Raw genomic sequence first — 22,604 nt, forward strand, 5'->3', positions numbered from 1 at the left:
CTAAACATGAACAATTAACTTTATCCCATAAAGGTATATTGATTGTTTATTTTTTCTTTAAAAGAATTTAGATAAATGATAAAAATTATCCTTAGAAAAATCCAAGTAAATGAAAAAATTATTTATAGTTCTTAGATTCATCCTTCTTTAGTCTCCCATATTTCTGTCTATCAATTATTTAACTAGCATACCAGTCTTTATCTGATTCTGGGGGAAAGACCAAAATAATTTGATATTTCCATTAAGTGACAAAAATTGTATAATGCTACTTCTCTTGCAGTGAAATGTCAAATCAGAGTATCTACTTTCTCAGCAGGCTCTAACTGTTTAAGAAAATGGCGCAGTTATCCAAATTCTGTAGCTCAGTCCTTTCACAGGGCTTCTTAGAACAAATTCATTAAAACCACTGAAAAGAACCAGAGGATTTTTTGTAAAGTGATATCGTGATGGGCTGACTAATGATGCAATAATGTCTGAACATGATTTTCTACCAGTAGGGGATATGTCTTAACTAACACAAGCTTTTGTAGACTTTCACTCACTCTTCCTTTCTCCTATTCAATCAACAAAAAGATTTGGAGGCTGCCAGACCTGGATGACATACTGTACACAATTAAGCTAATCTGGGCTCTCTGGCTAATCAATTGAGAGACAATATACTTAATTATTTAAAAATAAAGATGAAAAAAAGAAAATAGTCTTTCCAATTATAATTGAAACTTTTTTGTACATTAACTGTGATCCAGGTGCTTCATTTTCCCTTTTGAGGAAAACGGCCAATCTCCAACCCTCTCCAATATGTAGAATATACAAAAGCAATAAGGATTTACATAAGAACAAAAAGCAGTATGCAAATATATTCCTGTGATGAGAAGAGAAAAAAAAAATCTTTTATCATTACAAAAAAAGGAAGGGGGGAGAAAAAGAAAAAAATAAAGGAAAAAATAATGCTAATTAATGCTATTCTTTTATAATCTAAAGGGTCTTTGCCTCTAGAGATGTGATCACAGCCACTCAACTAGTTTCTTCAACAAGAACCTAAGAAAGAGCTGTGGTTTGCTGGAGGGACCCTGTCAGACAAGTTTTATCTACTCCAAATCAGTGTTTTCCTTCAGGTGATCTCCCTTCCCTGTCTGCTTCTCCATAGTCTCCACTATGAAAAGGAATATTTAACTGTTTTGAGTATTAGATTATCATAAGAAGAGAAAAATCAGATAAAACGTCTCTAAAGGGAGAAAGTGTTGCCTTAAAAAAGAAATACCTAAAAAGAAGTTCTTTTGCGTTTTTATTAATAGGTAAAATTTTTCTCCTTTTTCTCTCGTGAACTAAAATAAAATCCTAAGGCTCCCCAGAACCAGCTGACTGAATGGACGCCCTCTTGGCCAAGGGGATATCCTAAAATTGAATTACCTGCCAAAAGGAGGGAGGTCAGACAAGCCTCATCATGCCCCCTCCCTTCTTGGAGATATCCTTTGTTACCCATTAACAGGCCTAAGGATATGCAAAACAAATCTTCAGGTCTTCAATTTACACAATAAATGTATGTCCCATGGCTTATCTCTGATTAACAGACCTCCTTATCTTAAAACATTCAAAGCCTCTAGACAAAACTTCATGTCTTTAACCAATTACAAGTCAAAGAATCAATCTTTAAATCCACCTATGACCTGTAAGCCCCCACTTCCACTTCAAGATGGCCCACCTTTTCCCTTTTTGGCCAACCCAATGTATGCCTTCCATGTATTGACGTATGACTTTACCTGTAACCCCTGTTTCCCTGAAATGTATAAAACCAAATTGCAATCCAACCACAGCGAGTCCACTTGCTCAAGGACTCTTGGGCATGGCTCCAGGTCATGGTCCTCAAATTTGGCTCAGAATAAATCTCTTTAAAATTATTTTACAGAGTTTGGCTTCTTTCCATTGACACTCTTAATGCTCATATTACACTGCATTTTCCAGTTTTAATTTTTTTTTCAAAAAGCACCAAAATGAAATCCTTAAGGGTGATTAAATAGCCACATTAAAGACTTAAACTTAGTTTTAAAATTAGCTGGTATAATATAATATTATTAATAGAAGTTATGCACATTAAAGACTTAAACTTAGTTTTAAAATTAGCTGGCATAATATAGTATTATTAATAGAAGTTATGTTGCAAGGAACTAGATACTACCCCCATACTCTAAAACAAAATTAGTAAGGTGATTATACCATAATAGTTATATTTTTTACATTTATTTTGCAATATAGGTGGATGATTATTTGTCAATACAAGAAACACAAGTGAGTATACATGATAAAGGATATATTAAAAGACATACAGTTTCGTTACTCATACAGTTTGCAGTACCAAACAGCAACAGTTTATAATAAAAAGACCCTGTTTCTAAGTAGATCTTAAGTTTTCTTACCATACACAAAAAAGGTAATTATGTAAGATGATAAATATGTTACTTAGATTGATCATGGTGGTAATCATTTCACAATGCATATGTATACCATACATATGTATACCAAACATCACATTGTGTACCTTAAATATGTACAATTTTTGTCAATTAAAAGTTTGTCAAATATATAAAGAAGAAGAAAAAATAAATTTCTTTTGGAAAAAGAAAAAAGAAAAGGAAAAACACTAAACCGGTTGTCAGAAAGCCTGAATCCTGGACCTACTTCTGCCTCTGTTCTTAACTCCTTTTCTCAACAAATGAGTCAGATGAGTTCAGTGATCTTTAAGGCACTCCTCAACTTTGAGTTGATTAAAGACTATATGCTTAAGGAAAGGAAGGGAATCTCGCCAAAGTCACTGAACAGGAGTGGTGTCATAAAGATTTGGTTTGCTTGAGACAGTTTTGGTTTATGCCTGCTGTTCTAGCATCCTGATCCATTTACTATTCTTCTCAGATTTTATTTTTAATTAAGTATTAATAAGAAAATCATCTAGGGGTGGTGTGGCTGATAGAAGTATCCCCAATTCCCCCTCACTGAAGGACTTGTTACCCAGCTGTGGAGAGTGTAGTCATCACACTGCCTCCAGCTGTCCGCTCTGCCTCAGGTGCAAAGCAAATTCCTTTCACAAAGCAGCTCACTTCCAGTGACTGAACAAGACGAGGATATTTCAGCCTCACACAGGCAACTCCAATGGGCAATATTTGCTCTAGAGATTCCCACCAGCTTGGCTGGGCTTTGTTGTAGCTGCACGGTGGTTCAACTTCTTCTGACACCGACATCCAAACCCTCTTTGGTCTCTCTCCTGTCACAGGCATTAATCCCTAATAAGCATTTTACATTCACAATAAAAAAATCTTCTAGTGAACCCAACCTGCAACAGATGGGCTTGATAGACCTCCACTTTGTGCTGAGATCTCCTGCCATGTTCTTTACTGCTATCTGGTGAGATGCATGTGCGTACGTTGAAATACAAAAAAGATCAGCAATAAATCATCTGATTACTCTTCCAGCTATGTTGCCCATGACGTTAACTGTGCCACCTTGACTCTATCAGTAAGTGCTGCCTCTGGGCTCCTGCTCATCATCCCTACTAAGTTCAAGAAGCCCATTGCAATGGTAGCCTTTATCACTGTCATTTTCAGGCTGCAAACAGTCACCACAGAGTCTTTCAAGGATTCTGGAATGCATATTGCCAATGTATGTCTCATTTGGTGAAATAAGTCAATTTACTCATGGGCTGATAAGCAGTTATACATAATAAATACTCCAACATTGCAGTTGCTCTAAGATGTCAGTTGAGGTTGATTCAATATATCTAGAAAGTCTACAGTCTATATAGTATATATACCCATCAAGAATGACTACATAAAGATTTGAGATTAAAGGGGAAACGACATTGGCAGTTTATTTGATCTGTATCATGTTCGAATTTTTAATTTTAATATTTTGTTTGAATTTTAACTATTTGTAATTACCTAAAAGTAATAATTTTCTAAAAGAGTGGATTTAGGGCTTGGATGAGCACACTACCACACATACACATATTATCAGGGGTAGTCGTCACTCACGCTCCCCATATTATAGTATTTGGAGCACTGTCCACTCCTCTACCTCCCGAGGAAGACACCACGCACACATGCTGCTTGAACGAATTTAGAATTGAGAGTAAGACCAATATTTTGGGCAGTTAGAAGTTTATCAGTTAAATCATATTTTATTCATTCCCTCAAACTTTTATCGAGTACCTATTATTTGTCACATGTTATAAATAAAACAAATTCTTATCATCAAGGCAGCTCTGCTTATTATAAAGAAATGCCAACACAACAAAAGAATTGCAATGCCATTACAGCTACTTGAAAATGAATTTAGAATGTATTAATAATTACAACATTATTTAAAGAAGGAAAGACGAGCATAATTCTAGGGATTCAAGGAAATTAATGGTTTGTCAAAATTTGATGTTTTATTTTCCTTAGGAAAAGAAACATGCACATTAATTTTAGAAAAACAAATTATTTCAGCAAAGGAGAATTAAAGGGCAGATGTAAAGTACATCCATACCAAGTAGAAAGATATAGAGTATAAATTTCCCTTTACTGAAAAGTTTGTTTAAATCAACTGAATGTCCTTTATTGCCATGGCAACTCAATATTGAATAACAATAGTTGCTATTTAAAATATTGCTTTCAAACCAACATCAAAGGCATTCAAATTAATACTACTTTAGATAAATCAGAAAATCTAGTTACTGAGCAAGAATATTTTCTTATTAAAGATACAGGCAAATCTTCTGTCATAGAATTAAAATGGAAATGGTCTGCAGATCCAGTAGAAAAAAACAATCAGCTGCATGCTCTGGTTATATAAAACCACCTTTTTACAAATATTAAGGCCAATGTCAAAGCAATATAAAAAATACAATCTTACACTGTCTTATGTAAGGGGAAGAAAACTGAGCCCATACATGCAATTTTCAGAAGATGAGAACATAGAGCACATGTATGTACGATCAGCTAATAAATGAATAAGAACACTAATAGGAGACAGAAAGATAAGCAACCTAAACATCCTTGCATATAGCATATATGGCATATAGCCTCCATAATATTCTTGTGAGATTTTCTCAAGTATAACAAAATGTATCTGTTATAAATTCCCACTTTATGTGGAATTAAATTATCCATATTCTAGAATTTATTTCTCTAAAAAGAATTATACCGTTTTATAGCAATAATGAGCTGAGAAATGAGGAAACAAGTCCCTCCATTTGGTATATTGTAGGTGAGGGAACTAAAAACCAGAAAACCGGCTCACAGGCCCAAGGTCACAGAGCCAGCAAAAGGCAAAGAGATTTAAACAAAAACAAAAACAAAACAAACTCACAGTCCAGTGTTCCTTCCACTGCCATAATACTGCCTTATTCTCTCCAGTGAAAATACTGTCCTCCTTTTTCCCTCCTCCCTCCCCATACTTTCTTCTTGCCTAAGGATTACCTTAAATAAGAGAAAAATGCAGCAGGGTCATATACAAGCTGCATGCCTCAACACCTAGTACTTTTAAACACTGTAAGGTCTGAGGTAGCCAATGCTGTATTACACAAAGGAAAATGGATCCTTTCATTTTCAGGGGAAGCACAGTGATAAAAGTCTATTCCTGCGATACTCATTATTCTGCTTCCTACTTGTTAACACACTACTAAAAAAATCAAAAGCAGCTTTTGAAAGAACTACAAACAGACTTCTTGGCCTCTAAATACATCAATGAATCAATGTCTATAACTGGCTTTCCTTTAAAATATAACTTCTCTTTTATTGCCACAGAGGCTAAACTGTAACAAAAATTGACAGAAAAAAAATCCCAGAAGTTCAAGAAAAGCGAAGGCAAATAACGGAGACATTTTTGTATAAACACATTATTGCTAAAAGGTGGATTGTGGATTTCCACAGTCACCTTCTAAGGAAAATGTTTTATTTTCACTTGCCAGAACTAATGTATTTTTTTAAACAGTGTTGGCTTTCAACAAAAGAAACACCTCAAAGTGATCAAGACTCAGCTTGATACTAATTCAGCTACTGCTTTCTGCACAAACTCTAAATACCCCCTATGTGCATATTCAAGAAGGAATAGGCAATTTTATCCAAGACCCAAAGAAACTGGAGGTTTTCTTTTATGTTTTAATGAAGTTCAAACCTAAAACCTTGGGCAAACAAAATCAATGCCATGCAATATATGGTCCTTTGAAGCCTATCAAAATCAACCATGCAGTGAGTTTTTCCCTGTTCTTAAACAGAGAACATCCTGGCCAAAGACCAAGCCCATGGAATGTGTGGATCAAGGAAGAGTAACAAGAAAATATATGAATTCACTTCCTTTATAAAGTGCTTAGCAAGTGCATCGAGAAAATGAGTGCTTAAAATGTTTCTTATGATAATAATAAATGGCCTTGCCCTTGTCTTTTTGTCTTCTGTGAAATCATTTAGTCCATTAACACTAGGCTGATTCGGCAAAGTGACATATACCTTCTTGGCCATTTAGTACATTACTACCATGCTTTTGACATTGATTAAGAAATTATGTTACCAGGAAAATTCCTAACTATTCCTATTTTCCTTTGTGTTATATAGTAAAATCAAGTGGAAAATACTAGATAATAATCTAAACTTCTCTTAGGAACAGAACAATCCATCCAAACAAACCACTTTACTATAACTCTACTTCCAGTTTCAGTGTTACTATTTTCAAGACTAAAAGAAATATTTTTTAATTGGATAGAAAACAAAAATTTTGTATTTCTGCCTATGTTTGAGGTTGTAAAATGGATAGACTGGAATAAACCTAATGAGGAGTAATTCCCGTTATTTACTAAGAAGTTTTTATATTTCTGTGGTATTACAAATGAGTTGTCATCTACTAAAAAATGACAGCATACATTTCATGTTCATCAAATGAGAAACCAAGGAAAAAAACAAATTATCCTCTCTCCTGAGAACAGATGGGCATTTAAATTGTAATACACATATAATGTGCTTCTCATTTCCTTGATTTCTGAGGCTATGAAATACAGAATTTAAGTCCAGCTCACATCTATTGAATGATTTATCATATTATGATAGCAAATAAACTATGTTAAGTTCTATCAAATTGACGAATTAATTGCCCTCAATGATTTCTACATAGACTCACATGAGGCTAGAATTACAGGATTTCATTATACAAAGCATATATACTTTAAGACATAATAGATTTATTCTCATCCTGACCCAGATCCACCTAGATGTATACACAGGTAATTGCATCTGTATTCGCCCCTTATCTCCCACTGCTAATCACAGGCAAGATCAGTATAAAGTCAATCATTCTCTAAGTTCTGGGAAAATATAGAAACAGGAAGAATTTAGAAATAGGCCCATTTGTGATGTGTCTCTTTTTGCACACTAACTCTCTCTACTTACTGGTTTCCAAGTTACTCAGTAATTCACAGCAGTCTGTACCATCCCCATTCCTCTCCCTTGCATTTCCTGAGGACATGATTTTTATGAGGCTAGCAGTAGTCTCCTCCTACAGCTATTGTTCAGTCCTATTTCACTGGACACCACAGATCACTTTCTTCTCAGAACTCAGAAGATAAACTCCTCCACTTCCTTGACACTATGACAAATCTTTGATTTAGTGTCTTTGCCTCTAACCTAGTCTTCTTCCTTTCTCTTCCATATAACACTAGTAGAGTGACATATATAACGTGAAAATTTGATTTCAGCTCTGTTTAAAACTCTTCAATGTTTTACCTTTTTCCTTTAGGAAAAAGACCAAGTTTCACAGCAATTCCTATACATTCCTCCTTGACCTCTGGATACCATCTAAGCCTGGCTTCCCAATAGCATGACACTTTCCTGATACTCCATGCTAGTTCACCCTTCTGAGCTATTTGAGCTATTTCCTTACCTGGAATAATCTCCCACTCTAGGCAAGTCTTATTTATCCTTAACACTCAGTTTGGTCCAGAAAACCTCCCAAGACTCCCTCCCAGAAACTTCTGCATCTTCTATTTGCTCCTGAAACTATACCATCTATCTCTCCAGCAATATCAACTCTTCCCTCTCTACCTCGTTCTCATTATTCACATCATTCCCTAAGTATATAAATAGGTTATAATTATTATATTATTATAACTATTAAAATATAATCATATGCCCATAACTTACATCTGCTTTCTCCTTATTTCCTCCCTTCAGCTGCTCACCTATTTCTTTTTATTTTTTTTTTCTTTTGAGACAGAGTCTCACTGTGTTGCCCAGGCTAGAGTGCCATGGCATCAGCCTAGCTCACAGCAACCTCAAATTCCTGGGCTCAAGCGATCCTCCTGCCTCAGCCTCCCGAGTAGCTGGGGCTACAGGCATGCACCACCATGCCCGGCTAATTTTTTCTATATATTTTTAGTTGTCCAATTAATTTCTTTCTATTTTTAGTAGAGACAGGGTCTCGCTCTGGCTCAGGCTGGTCTCGAACTCCTGAGCTCAAAAGATCTGCCCATCTCGGCCTCCCAGAGAGCTAGGATTACAGGTGTGAGCCACCGCGCCCGGCCTCACCTATTTCTTTATTTCACTTTACATACAAACTCTGTAGAATTTGTCCAGTGGTATTCTGACAAATGTTTAATAGCCAGGGCTAAAAACAAATAAATAAATACACAAGGCCTACTTTATGGTTTTCTTAGTCCATTAGTGCTGCTATTACAAAATACCACAGACTGGGTAATTTACAAAGAACAGAAATTTATTTCTCACAGTTACGGAGGCTGAAAAGTCCAAAATCAAGGCACCAGCAGGTTTGCTCTTTGGTGAAGACTGTTCTCTGCTTCCAAGATGGTGCGTTGTTGCTTTGTCTTTACATGGCAGAAGAGCAGAAGAGCAAAAGGGGATGAACACGATGTCCTCACATGTTGGAAGAACAGAAGAGGGTGAACCCACTCCATCAAGCCCTTTCATGAAGACACTAACTAATCCCATCCCTGAGAGTTCTGCCCTCGTGGCTTAATCACCTCCTAAAAGCCCTACCTCTTAGTACTATCACATTGGTGATTAAGTTTCAATTATATGAATTCTGGGGGACACATAGGAATGGTGTTTGTCAATTTCTGTGAAATAAATACTCTCACTGTGGATAATGGGAAGCTATCAAACATGACTTCACTGATCATAGAATTGGAAAGAGAAGCATCCTCTTTCAAGTTCCTAGGAGCTAACTCCAGCATGCTGCTGGATTTGTCTACAATTGCCATCTCTACTTCATCTCATGCTTTTATTATCTCTTAAACTTATTTCAATCAGACTTTTGTTCCCAACACTACATTAAAGCTCCCAAAGTCACTAATTCGTCCCTGATTTTATTCCACTTCTCAGCAGCATTTGATACAACTGATGGAGCCCTCTTTTTTTGAAACACTGTCCTATGGTGTCTAGGAATCAAAAGCTCCTGATTCTCTTCTTACCTGGGTAGCCACTTATTCTTAGTCACCTTTGCCGAACACTACATTGAAATGTCTCAGGGCTCTGTCCTCTGTTATATTTCTTATCTATACCTATTCCCTAAATTAGTTACTCTTGATGAGACGGTACCATCTCTTAGCGGAAGTTTTGAAAGCTTGTGGAAGCAATTTGCTTCCCACAGTGATGATCAAAAGTTACTGAAACATACAGTGTCAGGATCAGGGCATTCTGTAATGTTGTGGAGAATATGATGCAAAACATAATTGTGTCGCTTCCTGCATGCTTTACAAATGACTTGCTGTATACTCATGCCAATAAAAAACTCATTTATAATTATTAAAAATACAAAGTTTTTGCATGATTTTAATATGCACTGAAATTTCTAGGATTACAACCACCCTGGAAACTGAAGAAATATTGTGCTCTATTGTGTCTAGAACTTAGCAAAAGATGTGCATCATTTAGGAAAATCACATCATAAGTGCTGTGAATTGAACTTTGTCTCTCCAAAACTCACTTGTTAAATACTTAACCTCCCATGTGGTCATATTTGAAGATACCGCCTTCATGAAAGTAATTAAGGTTAAATGAGGTTATAAGGGTAGGGCCCTGATCCAAGGGGATTAGTATCCTTGTAAGAAGAAACAGGAAACAGCTATCTCTCTCTCTACTTCTCACATCTCACAGTGAGTTTTATGTCTCTCATGAAGACACAGTTAGAAGGGAGCTGTCTGCCAGCCAGGAAGAGAGTCCTCACCAGAAACCGAGCATACTGGCACCCCTATCTTGGACTTCTAGCCTCCGTAACTGTGAGAAAACAAATGTATATTGTTTAAGTCACCCAGTCTGTGATATTTGTTATGGCAGTCTGAGATAATGAAGACAGTAATGGATAAAGTGCTAATGGTACCTGAACTGTATTTGGTGCCTATATTTAGAATGTCTTATTTATAATAATTCTGTATGAAGGTACAAGTATCTACCTACTTAACTATGATTTCTAATGTAGGCATGCCAAAAAATTAAATAGTGAATGTAAATCACTTTATTTTAATAGTTTCTTTATACTTACTACATTAGGATATTATATTGATTTTTTAAAAATTGTGTGTGCACATAGTCTATAAATTTAATTTTAAGACTGGCGAAATAGGCATATAAAATGTTAAAAACAAGTTGTTGGATCTGACAGAGTTGAGAGTTGCTGCTGTAGGTGATCCTATCCAGTTTCAAGACTTCAAATCTATCAATATACTAATAATTCCCAAATTTAGATCTCTAGTCCAGACCTCTCCCTGACTTCAGACTCATATATGCAAATGCCTATGCAACCTCACCTCTTGGAAGTCTAAGAGATGTTTCAAATTTAATATTCACAAAACTGAGCTTTGCATATCTCCACTCTTGCCCCCTAAACATGCCACAGTACTCCCCATCTCAATAAATGGCAGCCTTATCCACTTAATCAAGCTAAAAACCTAGAGTCTTCTTTAATTCCTAACTTCCCACCTTGAATACATCAATAAAACCTGTCAGATTTACTTTTAATATCCAACCACTTCTCATTACTCAGTCACTATCACCTTAAACCAAACTAGCATTTTCTCATGTCCGGACTTCAGCACAAGCTTCTTTCTTTAACTCATCTTCCAATTTCTACTTTTGCCTACCTCCACTATACTCTCAACATAGCAGCCAGAGTTACCCTTTCAAAATGTGACTCAGATCCTGATCAAAATCCACCAAAGGGTTTCCATTACATTTATAATAAAACTGAAGTTCTGCAAGTGCCTACCTGTTCTGACCCATGGGTATTTTTCAGACCTTATTAACTACGACTTTCCCACTTACTCACTCAGTAACACTGCACTCCTCACTGGTCCTTGAACACGAGTATTTGGCTTATTCTGGGTTTTTGCACTTCCTCTTACCTCTGCCTGAAATGCTATTCCCCTGTATATTACTCCTCTCCATTCAGGGCTCTGTTCAGAGAGCTTCACCAACCTCCTGCAACAGTCCAGATCTGGCCAGAAACAGGACTCTTCATAATTTAAATGGAAGGAGTTTAATAAAGGGAACTACTGACTCAGGTGAGGGAAAAAATAAGAAGCCAAATTGAAGATGTTGAAGAAATCTAAAGAGTAGCAGGAAGCCACCACTATACATAGAGGCTGGTGGGATACAGGGTGCAGGTGAGGCTACCACAATCCATAAACCAGGGCCATACAGTAGAAGATAGAACCATCACAAAAGCATTTCCAAAAAGGAAATGCTATTTGTTTATTAGCAAAAACAAAATAATATCTTCCACAAATAACTCACCATTGTAATTTACCATTCATAGTAATAACAATAACAAAAAGAGTATTTTCAGTCACTCCTTTGTGGATGTAGCAGTTGACAATAAGTATTTACTATGGGCTTAGACTAAAGTTTGCAACATGTGAACATGAATTATTTAAAACCTATGAGATTTCTTATACCCAAATATGATTCATGCTGTTCAAAGAAGTCAGTCTGCTCAATTTTTTTCTTTTTGGATCTCCTCTTTTTGACAGGTCCTTTGAAATGGGCTCAGTATTCAATAGGAGCAATTTTTTTGGACTTTTTGTAACAACCAAAAGCCATTTATAGTTACATCTAGTATAAAGGGGATGACATAATTGTCCTAAAATATGTTGTCATCATAAACTAATAACATTAGTATATTTAGTGTGGTCATACTCTGTCAAGGAGTTGCAAAAAATGAAAAAGAAATTACTTTAAACACCTAACACATATTCTCTTTTAATCTTTTCATGGAAAATCAGCTGGATAAAGTCTGAAACATGACTGGCTTCTATAGTGACATAGAAATAGAGATAGAGTTATCATCTCTTTTTTGGTCCAATCTTTAACTAAATCCGTATCTAATATTACTTGCATTGTGAGTAGTAAATATATTATGTGATCAGTGCAAATCCACAATGTTATATGGCCCTGTTTTCCCACTATTAATACTTAAAGTTAACTATGTATTCTGATTGTAGAAAGCTTTTCCAATAGACAATATGAAAATTTATACCTAAGATTCAAGGAAAAGTTATCATGTGATACATACAATGACTCCTTTATTGGATGTTTATCCACAATTATTGCCAATTCATTAATTATTAAATTGATCAATGGCAAAAATTTTAGATTAATTACATGTGGATACTATGTATATAATACTTTTGTAGTAAAATTCAAACCTCTCTGGCATAAGCTGCTATTTAAACCACTAAAATAACCAAGAGTATAACATGATCTCAGATGTTAATCAACAGTAATCATATCTAATGAGGAAATTAACAAGACATATTCAGACAGTTAAAATGATAATCAAACCAAGAGGTAATCCATGACTGTATGTTTGAAATTGGAAAGAATGATTGATTCTAAAAGAGCAGCAAAATAATAATCCAATTAAAAGAGGTATCTACTTGGGTAATCCACTCTATCTCCTCTACTACCATCATTTCAAGGAAAAATATGAATTGTGTTTAAGGGGTTTTAAGAGTCTTCTAGACTTAATTAGTCTTCCACACATTTAAGAAATGGAAGTAGAGGCCTGGTGAAAATAAAAATCTAGAAAACAAATATGAAACTCTGAAGCCTCCTTGTCCTGTGCTGTATAGCTGCTGCACAGGCTTCTCAGGCACTCTACAGCTAGGTGGAGTTGATTAGTCTTGGAAAGATCATTTATAGAGCCATCTTAAACCTGTTCTTTAGTCCCTGTACACTGCCAATTCATAATAAATTTCAGCGAAGAAAAAGTCACTATTAAATATCTCTAAGTCAGTTTTAAAAAACAAATCTAATATTCAACCTCACAAGCACCTCTTTAGTATGTCCTATACCTACTGCTCTTACTACTAGCTTTTAATCAATTCTTTTAGAATAAAAACCAGTGATCCTTTATTTCAAGAATAATGTTCCTGTTTTTCCTTCAATAAATGTAATCTCACTGCTTAAAGGCAGCTAAATCTCTTTTTGAACTGAAGTGTCAGATAGTGACATGATTATTTATAGGTTCTCTGCATGAATGCTTGACATTTTTTTCCAAGTCAACAAATATTTCAAGTCAACAACAAAAAAGGTCTATTAATTGAAAAGCATCTGACTGGAACTGAACTCTCTGAATAGAATGATCTTGTTTTTCTCAATGGCATAGTATATAAAAAGAAGCATAAAATTAACATTATTAAGTGTTCCTAATAGAGATGATTAAAATAAATGGTGAGATAATCATTTATTTTAATGAGCTACTGGTGATAGAAAATAACTTTGTGAAGAAACTCAGTAACAATAGCTAGTAATAAACCATCAAAATGTTTTTGCTTATCCTTATGAATTAAATTATGTCTTCACTGTGCATGTTTTCCTTCAGATATAGAATTCCATCAATTCCCATTTGTTATGAAGCTTAATTCCTGCTATACTGGGATTTTTTACTAGAAAAGAACTCCCCTCATTCTTTATTTCCCAAACAGTGCAAAAAGAAAATTGTGATTATGTCAACTGATTCTGAGTATATTGTGACAATTAATATGTCCGTACCATATCAGTGATTTTTCATCAGTGGACTAACATGATCTTTTTTGAACGCTACCACATGAACATTATTTATGTAAGCCTTGTTTTTCATGATTCAAAATAGATTATTATTGCTCAAAGATCTTTTTAGTTCATTTAGTTGTCTGTCCATTAAATCCTATGTTGCATATTTTCTTCATATTTTTCAAGTCTCCAATTCCAAACTGGCTATTTTTTCTAAAGACAGAGAATTTTATACATACTACCATTATTTTTTAAAACTATTAAAATATAAGCTCCTTATGTTTACTACCCTTCTCTTCATCTCAAAATATTTCTTTGTTATTACTCAACATCTTATCCTTCCCTCATTTTTACAGATATTAATTTCTCCTTGCCAGTGCTAACTTTCCTCCACTGCTTCCTTCCCCTCTGCTTTCAAGTACCTACATGTTTTCCCTTGATTCTGATCCATTCAACTAGCCACTTATTAATACTGTATTCATCAAAGTGCTCCAAATCCTTCAAAGTTCCCAAAAAGTCTCTAGATTATTGTAATATTTTGTCAAGGCATTCATAATCTTGACCAAGTTGACTCTAAATGACTACTCCCCAGAACAAAATCTTTGCTTTTGTTTGATTGATATGGTTTTTGTTTTGTTTTAGTTGATTGACTTTGCTTTGGTTTGTTTGATTGAAGGCTAATTGGCTTATCCTTTCCAAATGTTTCAATCATTGCATTCCCTGATTTTTGACAATGCTGTGAATTTCACTTAAAATTCCTTTTTCTTATTCCATGCTCATGGATTGGAAGAATCAATATTGTTAAAATGTCCATGCAATCTAAAATGCCCAAAGCAATCTAGAGATTCAATGTAATTCCCATCAAAATACCGATGACACTCTTCACAGAAATAGAAAAAATAATGCTAAAATTTATATGGAACCACAAAAGAGCCAGAATAGCCAAAGCCATTATTTTTGTTCTAAAAATAACAAAACTGGAGAAATCACATTACCCGACTTCAAATTATACTACAGAGCTGTAGTAACCAAAACAGCATGGTATTGGCATAAAAACAGAAACACAGACCATTGGGACAAATAGAGAGCCTAGAAATAAGTCCAAACATTTACAGTCAACTTATCTTTGACAAAGGTGCTGAGAATATACAGTGGGGAAAAGACAGTCTCTTCAATAAATGGTGCTGGGAAAACTGGATATCTATATGCGGAAGTATGAAACTAGACCCTTATCTCTCACCATACACAAAAATCAAATCAAAGTGGATTGAAGACTTAAATCTAAGACCCAAAACTCTGAAAATACTAAAAGAAAACAATGGGGAAATTCTTTAGGACATTGGTCTGGGCAAGAACTTATTGAGTAATACCTCCAAAGCACAGGCAACCAAAGCAAAATTGGATAAATGGAACTGCATCAAGCTAAAAAGCTTCTGCACGAAGATGTGGAAACAACCCAAGTGCCCATCAATACATGACTGGATTAATAAAATGTGGTATACGTATAACATGGAGTACTACTCTGCCATAAAAAAAATGGTGAACTAATACCTCTTAATACCTCCTGTACTAACCTGGATGGAACTGGAGACCATTCTTCTAAGTGAAGTATCACAAAAATGGAAAAAAAAAAACACCTAGGTACTCAGCATTAAATTGGAATTAATCTATCAACACTTATGTGCACATATGGAAATGACATTCATTGGAAATCAAGCAGGTGGGAGGGGGAAGGAGAGGATGGGTAAATTCGCACCTAATGTGTACAATGCACGCTATCTGGGGGATGGGCAAACTTATAACTTAAACTCAAATGGTACAAAAGAAATTTAAATAACCAAAACATTTGTACCTTCATAATATTCTGAAATAAAAAATAAAATAAAATAAAATAAGAAGCTTCTGCACAGCAAACAAACAATAAAGTAAAGAGACAACCCACAGAATAGGAGAAAATATTTGGAAATCACCCATCTGAGAAGGGATTAATAACTAGAATATATAAATAGCTCTAACAGATCAATAGGAAAAAAATCAAATAATCTGATTTTAAAAGGAGCTAAAGATCCGAATAGACCTTTCTCAAAAGAACACATACAAATGGCCAACCAGGTATATGAAAAAATGATCAACATCATTAGTCATTAGAGAAATACAAATCAAAACTACAATGAGATATCATCTCACCCCAGTTAAAATGGCTTTTATCAAAAAGAAAGACAGGCAATAATGAATGGTGGCAAGAATGTGGAGAAAGGGGAACCCTTGTACACTGTTGGTGGGAATGTAATTTAGTGTAACTATTGTGGAGAACAGTATGGAAGTTTCTCAAAAAACTGAAAATAGAACTACCATATGATCCAGCAATCCACTGGGTATGTATCCAAAGGAGGGGAAGACAGTATATTAAAAAGATATCTGCTTTCACAGATTTATTGCAGCACTAGTCATAATAGCCAAGATTTGGAATCAACCTAAGTGTCTATCAATAGATGAATGAATAAAGAAATTGTGGTGTATACATACAATGGAATATCATATAGCCACAAAAAAAATGAAATCCTGCCACTTGCAACATGAATGGAACTGGAGAACATTGTGTTAAGTGAAATAAGCCAAGCACAGAAAGACAAATCCTACAGGTTCTCACTCATATGTGGGAACTAAATATTAAAAACATTTGATCTCATAGAGACAGAGAGTAGAAAGACAGTTACCAGAGGCTGGGAAGAGTAGTGCAAAATTATAGTTAGATGGTTAGATAGAATGAAGAATATTTGATAGCACAACAAAGTGAGTATAATCAAAAACAAGTTAGGGTATACTTTAAAATATCTAAGAGTGGAATTGGAATGTTTCTAACATAAAAAAATGATAACTGCCTGAGCTGATGGACACCCCAATTACTTTAATTTGATTAATTCACATTATATGCCTATATCATTATATGTACTCTATAAAGATATACAACTATTTTATACCCATAATAATTTAAAAGAAAAAAAAATCCTACTTGTTTTTTCATTTGCCTGATTTCCAAGGTTCAGCTCAAATTCTATCTTTTCTGTTAATTTTCTCTTCTATCCCTAGATTATATTAAATCTAGCTTTTTGTGATTTACTGTAGATTTTACAATTCGACTTCCTGTTTATCCCCTAATTATAAAAATATGTAAATTTACATTTGTATTCATGTTTATGCCTGAATTCTTTCCTTCAAACAACAACTTAAATGACTAAGAAACAAGCCAACATTTAATGAGCATCCACTTGTCAGTCACTCTGGTGGGTCAAGAGAATATAAGAATCAGTAATATTTCTTTTTATCTACTCAGAACTCTTAATACAATGCATCTCTTAGATAATAAAAAGTACTTATTGAAAAGATAAGTAAAGTATCACAAACACACCTGCTATTAAAAGCGACCACTATTCCAAAGAGGCCGTGGAGTTACTATATATACAGATAGATCACACAGAAGGTCATGCAAGAACTGAAAGATTTGTGTGATCTAGATCTCAAGTGTTGATTATTTTGAGAGTCAAAGCAACCACAAATTTTAAAATCATATTTTCTAAGAAACGCATTTTAGCATTCCCACTATTGCCAGTACATGTGACAAGTAGGCAGAAACCTATGATTTGCAAGCATGGTGAAAAATATATTATTAATAATTACTGATATCCAAGGTATTCTGATTCCAAAAATGTACCTTACAAGAAGAAAATGTAGATATCAAAACTATACAAGTAAAAAAAGAAAACAGAACAACAGTTTGAAACACATACACACATCTCTATATATGCTGGTAGTTACATTACTGAAACACATTCAAATTATGTTACATTATTTTCAAGGCATATATCTTAAAACTCTATGTTCTACATACCTGTCCAGTCTCCTACTACTTTAAGATGAACCCCAAATGTTGCTTTGGTTTCAGTAGGACACTAAAATAAACAAAGAAATACTAGAATCAATTCTGATTAATAATTATGTATTAACAGACTATGATTCCATAACAACTTTTTTTCTTAGAGTAAGGCCCCCAAGTCAATAGATAATAGGAAAGAACCAACTAAAATCGATATAGATGCTCATTAGTGGAAGAAAAAAGCAAGGTCAACAGTCAATAAGACAATCTACATTTCTCTAAAAACACATAAATATTTATATAAAACAATAAATTACACACAATCTAAAATTGCTATGCTGCATTTAGCTACGAATTTTGCTAAAACATCTTCTGAGTTAAAATACATAAGAGGAGCCAGCTATTAATCACGAAAAGAAATGAAAACTAATGATTTTTGTCTTTTTCTCCCTAGATCTTATTATGTATTTCACATCCTAACAAATTCCAGGGAGAAAAAAGTTACCAATGTGACATGAATTTTCCATGCCCAACAATTATGTTCCTACGGAAATAATTCTATTTTATTCCCTCCCTTAATTCTCAGAAGAAATTTGGAATGCAATGGGGAAGCTACCTGGGGAAGGAGATGACTTGTGGGACTGGAGGTAAGAAAAAGTATCTGTGGTTTCATGTTTAGGAAATCTAGAAAATACCCAGGTAGTCAAAATGAAAATAAATTTTAGTTTACAATAAGAAAAATAAAGAATTTCCTCCAATATTGCAGATTCCTAATCCCTCATTCACAATTCCAAAATTCAAAAATTTTGAAAATGAGTTTCGTCATAATTCATTTGGTAGCATTATTTGACCTGAATTGATGGGAGGCTAATGATGTGAAGCTAATACTTCTGTATAAAAATTCATGCAGAAGTATCATCCTACAGAATTATCAATTGGTCTAAGAATGTTGACTCACATCCTATTGGAGACATGAAGTAATGTATGGAAAATGCATACTTTTTAAAGTCTGTAAGTTCTGAATTCTGAAAATACATCTTAACCCAAAGGATATGGATCAAAGATCATCTGCTTGTGACTACCCAGCATTTATCAAGTACCGTGTGCCAAGGGCAGTGCTAAGTACTTCATTTCTAAAATCTCACAATAACCTCACAGGGCTGTTTCTTATGGAGAAAGAAATTAAGTAACTGAGTCTTAAAGACTTGCCCATGACCATACAGCTAGTAAAAAGATAGGAAAAAATTTGGATCCAGGTTTGTTAGTTCTTAACTATGGCAAGTCACTGTCTTCAGCAAAGCAAAGAAACAGACAATGGGTGAGGGTTGCTTAAGAAATCAAATGAAATAGGAGGAAAGTAGGCATTTGTTCAAGATTAGTAGAATTTTTTAAATGCAACAATATGAATTATGGGGAAATATGGGCTGAAGTTAAGGCACAAAGAAAAGAAAACAGCAGTGGTTTGGAGGGCCCCATGATTAGAGATTGGGTTACATAAAGCAAATCTAAGACCTCAGAACTCACTGTGTTGATCAATTAATACATGTCATGTAAGGATGCTATAAGGAGAGGAAGGAAAGGAAGATAAAGAAACCACGGAGGTATGTTACCAACTCATCAGTCAAAAGGGAAAAGTAGCTTGAAAATCAGTGAAAACATTAAATAAAAAGGCAGGTATCAATTGTTTGTTCACAATAAGTTGTAAACGAACTAAAGTCATGTGATTTATGTTCAGGAATTGGAATTAAGGTAACATGGAATTTGCAAACTACCATTCTGCAATCAGTCTTTCTTATAGGATTGTTACTGCTAACGATAGTATAAAGTATTACAATACATTGAAATCTTTTAAAATTATATTGTTGAAACATTATTTATACTATTAAAATGACATTATTTCATTTATAGTTGTGATTCTGTATTTATTCATTTACATTTTAGTTTTTAATAACCCTGAGAACAACCAATATTGTCATTAGTAAATCTCCAAATAAGATGATATTACCTGTAAAAACCACCAACCATTTTTACTTCATACTACTTAAGGCTGGTCAGGGCCTCTGTGTAATAAAAACTGTAGTTCTCAGAAAGCAAGACACCCAACAAAGTTCCCAGCTACCAGTCTGATCATCCACATGCTGTGTGATGTCCTTCGCTGGAACTATTAATAGATCTATTTCACTAGTTATGACAAGATGATCTATGCCAAGAAGATATCAGGATGGGAAGCAAATAAGTTTGTCCTTGGGTGCCTCAGTGTGCATTTGGCTTGATAAATCTCATAATGAATTCTAAAAGAAAATGTATATTTCACCAAATACTAATATCTCTATTCTATTCTTTCAGGACAGACATTGTAAAGTTATTACACATGATGTTCCTTGGGTTCCATAGGAGACCGGAAACATTTTTCTTATGAGTGCTAGTCAAATGTATCACTAGAGCTTCAAAGGCTGGTTTGGTTTTTAATGGATAAAACATAATATTGTTTCTCTCAACCTCTTGGGAATGATACCTTCATAAGTCACTGATACTTTCCCAAACTAGCTAGGATTTCACACAACAGACTTTTTAACATGCTCTTTACCTGAGCATATCACCTCATATTTGAAGAGGGCCTTCACTGAATAACATACAGAATGGCTTCAGCATACATAATTTGAAAAAGTGAATGAAGATCTTAGATTCACATTTTAGTATCTTTGCACAAATAATATTGAGATTCACTAAAATTGCCTAAGGCAGAATATAGGAATTCCTTAACGTTTTCTCACTTTTTTTTTTTTATTTCAGCAAATTATGAGTGTACAGATGTTTAGGTTACGTGTGTTGCCCTTGGTTCCCCGCCCCCAAGTCCGTTTCTCACTGTCTTTTTAATAGTTTCAGAAAATTTCTCAAAGGAAAGAAATAATAAAAGTATCAATATCTCTATCTATATTGTTTCTCCTAGAACATAATAAAAAATAGACTTATGACAATTTTAAGCTAAAAATGTTACAGAATAATATGTAGTTAAGTTGAAATTAAAATAAAAAGACAGTAGTGCTTTTCTCCATGTATAGAAAAAAACTGAAGAGACTATATAATAAGCTATTAGGAATATTAACTCTTGGGAAGTAAAATTGAAGACAGAGAAAATGAGGATTCTCATAATTATTTCATACACATATATTTTTAAATTTGTTATAAGCCTTTGCTATGTTTATAATTTTTAAAATATTTTAAAAGTATAATTTAACTGTAAACATTAAAATATTGCTGAATCTTACTTTAATTTGCTAGATGTAAAGAATGGATTTTGGTTCACGTTGACCTTACTATAAATACCAGAACACATATCACCAAACTTTAAGAATAAAAAAAATAAAAAGTGACAGAATTTGAATATAATAATAGATCTGGAGGAATGTGTACTTTGATGTCATGGAGAAAAAATAAGCTTTTCCTTTCAATTATTTTTTTCAATATAGAACTGGGTTTTAAATTTGCACAAACAACGAATGATTGTATAACAGTCCCACAAAAATGTATCTCGGGAACAGAAAAACAAATACCACATGTACTCACTTATAAGTGGGAGCTAAACAATGGATATACATGGTCATACACAGTGGTATAACAGTCCCCAACCCCTGGGCCAGGGCCCAGTACCGGTCAGTGGCCTATTAGGAAACGGCCACGTATCACCTCCTGAGCTCCACATTGCCCTTCCCCGACCCAAGACACCCCAGTCCCCCCCCCTCAGTCCGTGGAAAAATTGTCTTCCATAAAACTGGTCTTTTGTGCTGAAAAGGTTGGGAGGGAGAGGGCAGAAAATGAGTGAAGGATCAAAAGTTACCTACCTATTGGGTGCAATGTACACTATTCGGGTGACAGGTACAGTAAAAGCCCTGACTTCACCACTGTACAATTCATCCATGTACCAAAAAAATCACTTGTACCCCCTAAATCTATTCAAATAAAAAAAATAAAAAAGTATAAAAAGACATTGTGTGACTCATGTTTAGGAACTAAATGTAAAAATGATGTTGCTGCACAAGTATTTATTCAACACAGAAAAGAAATTTAAAAGCTTCAGTGTTTTTTTTGTTTTTAAATTAAGAGCCATGCAATAATAAAGACAAGTGATTAAAAAATAGAAACATCTAAATTTTCAGTGTAACTAAATTTGTTAAACCTGAGAATATGATCACAGAATATGATGTTCTTTAATTATTTTGTCAGGTCATTATTTCGACCCCTTCTTCCCAAGCTCTAGTTTCACATATTCTACTGTCTGCTAAACATTTCTACTTAAAAATAACTCTAAATTTAATATATCTAAAATTGCTGTTATCTTAGTTCCCAAATTATCTTCTCTTTCTGATTCTCCTATATCTGGAAATGGAACCTACATCTATCTCAAAACAGAGGCTCAAATCTCAGAGTAATATCACTTTTTTATTTCTCAAATTATCTTCTCCTTCTGATTTTCCTATATCTGGGAATGGAACCTACTTCCATCTCAGAACAGAGGCTCAAATCTCAGAGTAACATCTCCTATTTCTCTTGCAGCCAGCATTCAATCAATTTTAAATTCTTTTCAAATAGTCTTGCCAAGAAAAACATCTGATTACAGCAATCTCCAACTCATTAACCTTTTGTGTCTCCCTATGGAAAAACACCCATATTCTTTCTGTCTCGTGGCCTATGGCCAACCACAACTG

At 34.4% G+C, this 22,604-nt stretch overlaps 1 protein-coding gene across 1 annotated transcript in view; it reads right to left on the reverse strand.

Moving 5' to 3' along the window:
* NOX4 (NADPH oxidase 4) overlaps positions 1 to 22,604 on the reverse strand; it is a 172,074-nt gene that overhangs the window by 35,654 nt on the left and 113,816 nt on the right. The window contains exon 12 of the mRNA XM_012641783.1: positions 17,914 to 17,974. Within this exon, the coding sequence (XP_012497237.1) occupies positions 17,914 to 17,974 (61 nt within the window). The remainder of the gene's footprint in view (positions 1 to 17,913; positions 17,975 to 22,604) is intronic.

This window comes from Propithecus coquereli, unplaced genomic scaffold (assembly GCF_000956105.1).
Source record: "Propithecus coquereli isolate 6110/MARCELLA unplaced genomic scaffold, Pcoq_1.0 Scaffold170, whole genome shotgun sequence".
In the NCBI taxonomy this organism is placed as follows: domain Eukaryota; kingdom Metazoa; phylum Chordata; class Mammalia; order Primates; family Indriidae; genus Propithecus; species Propithecus coquereli.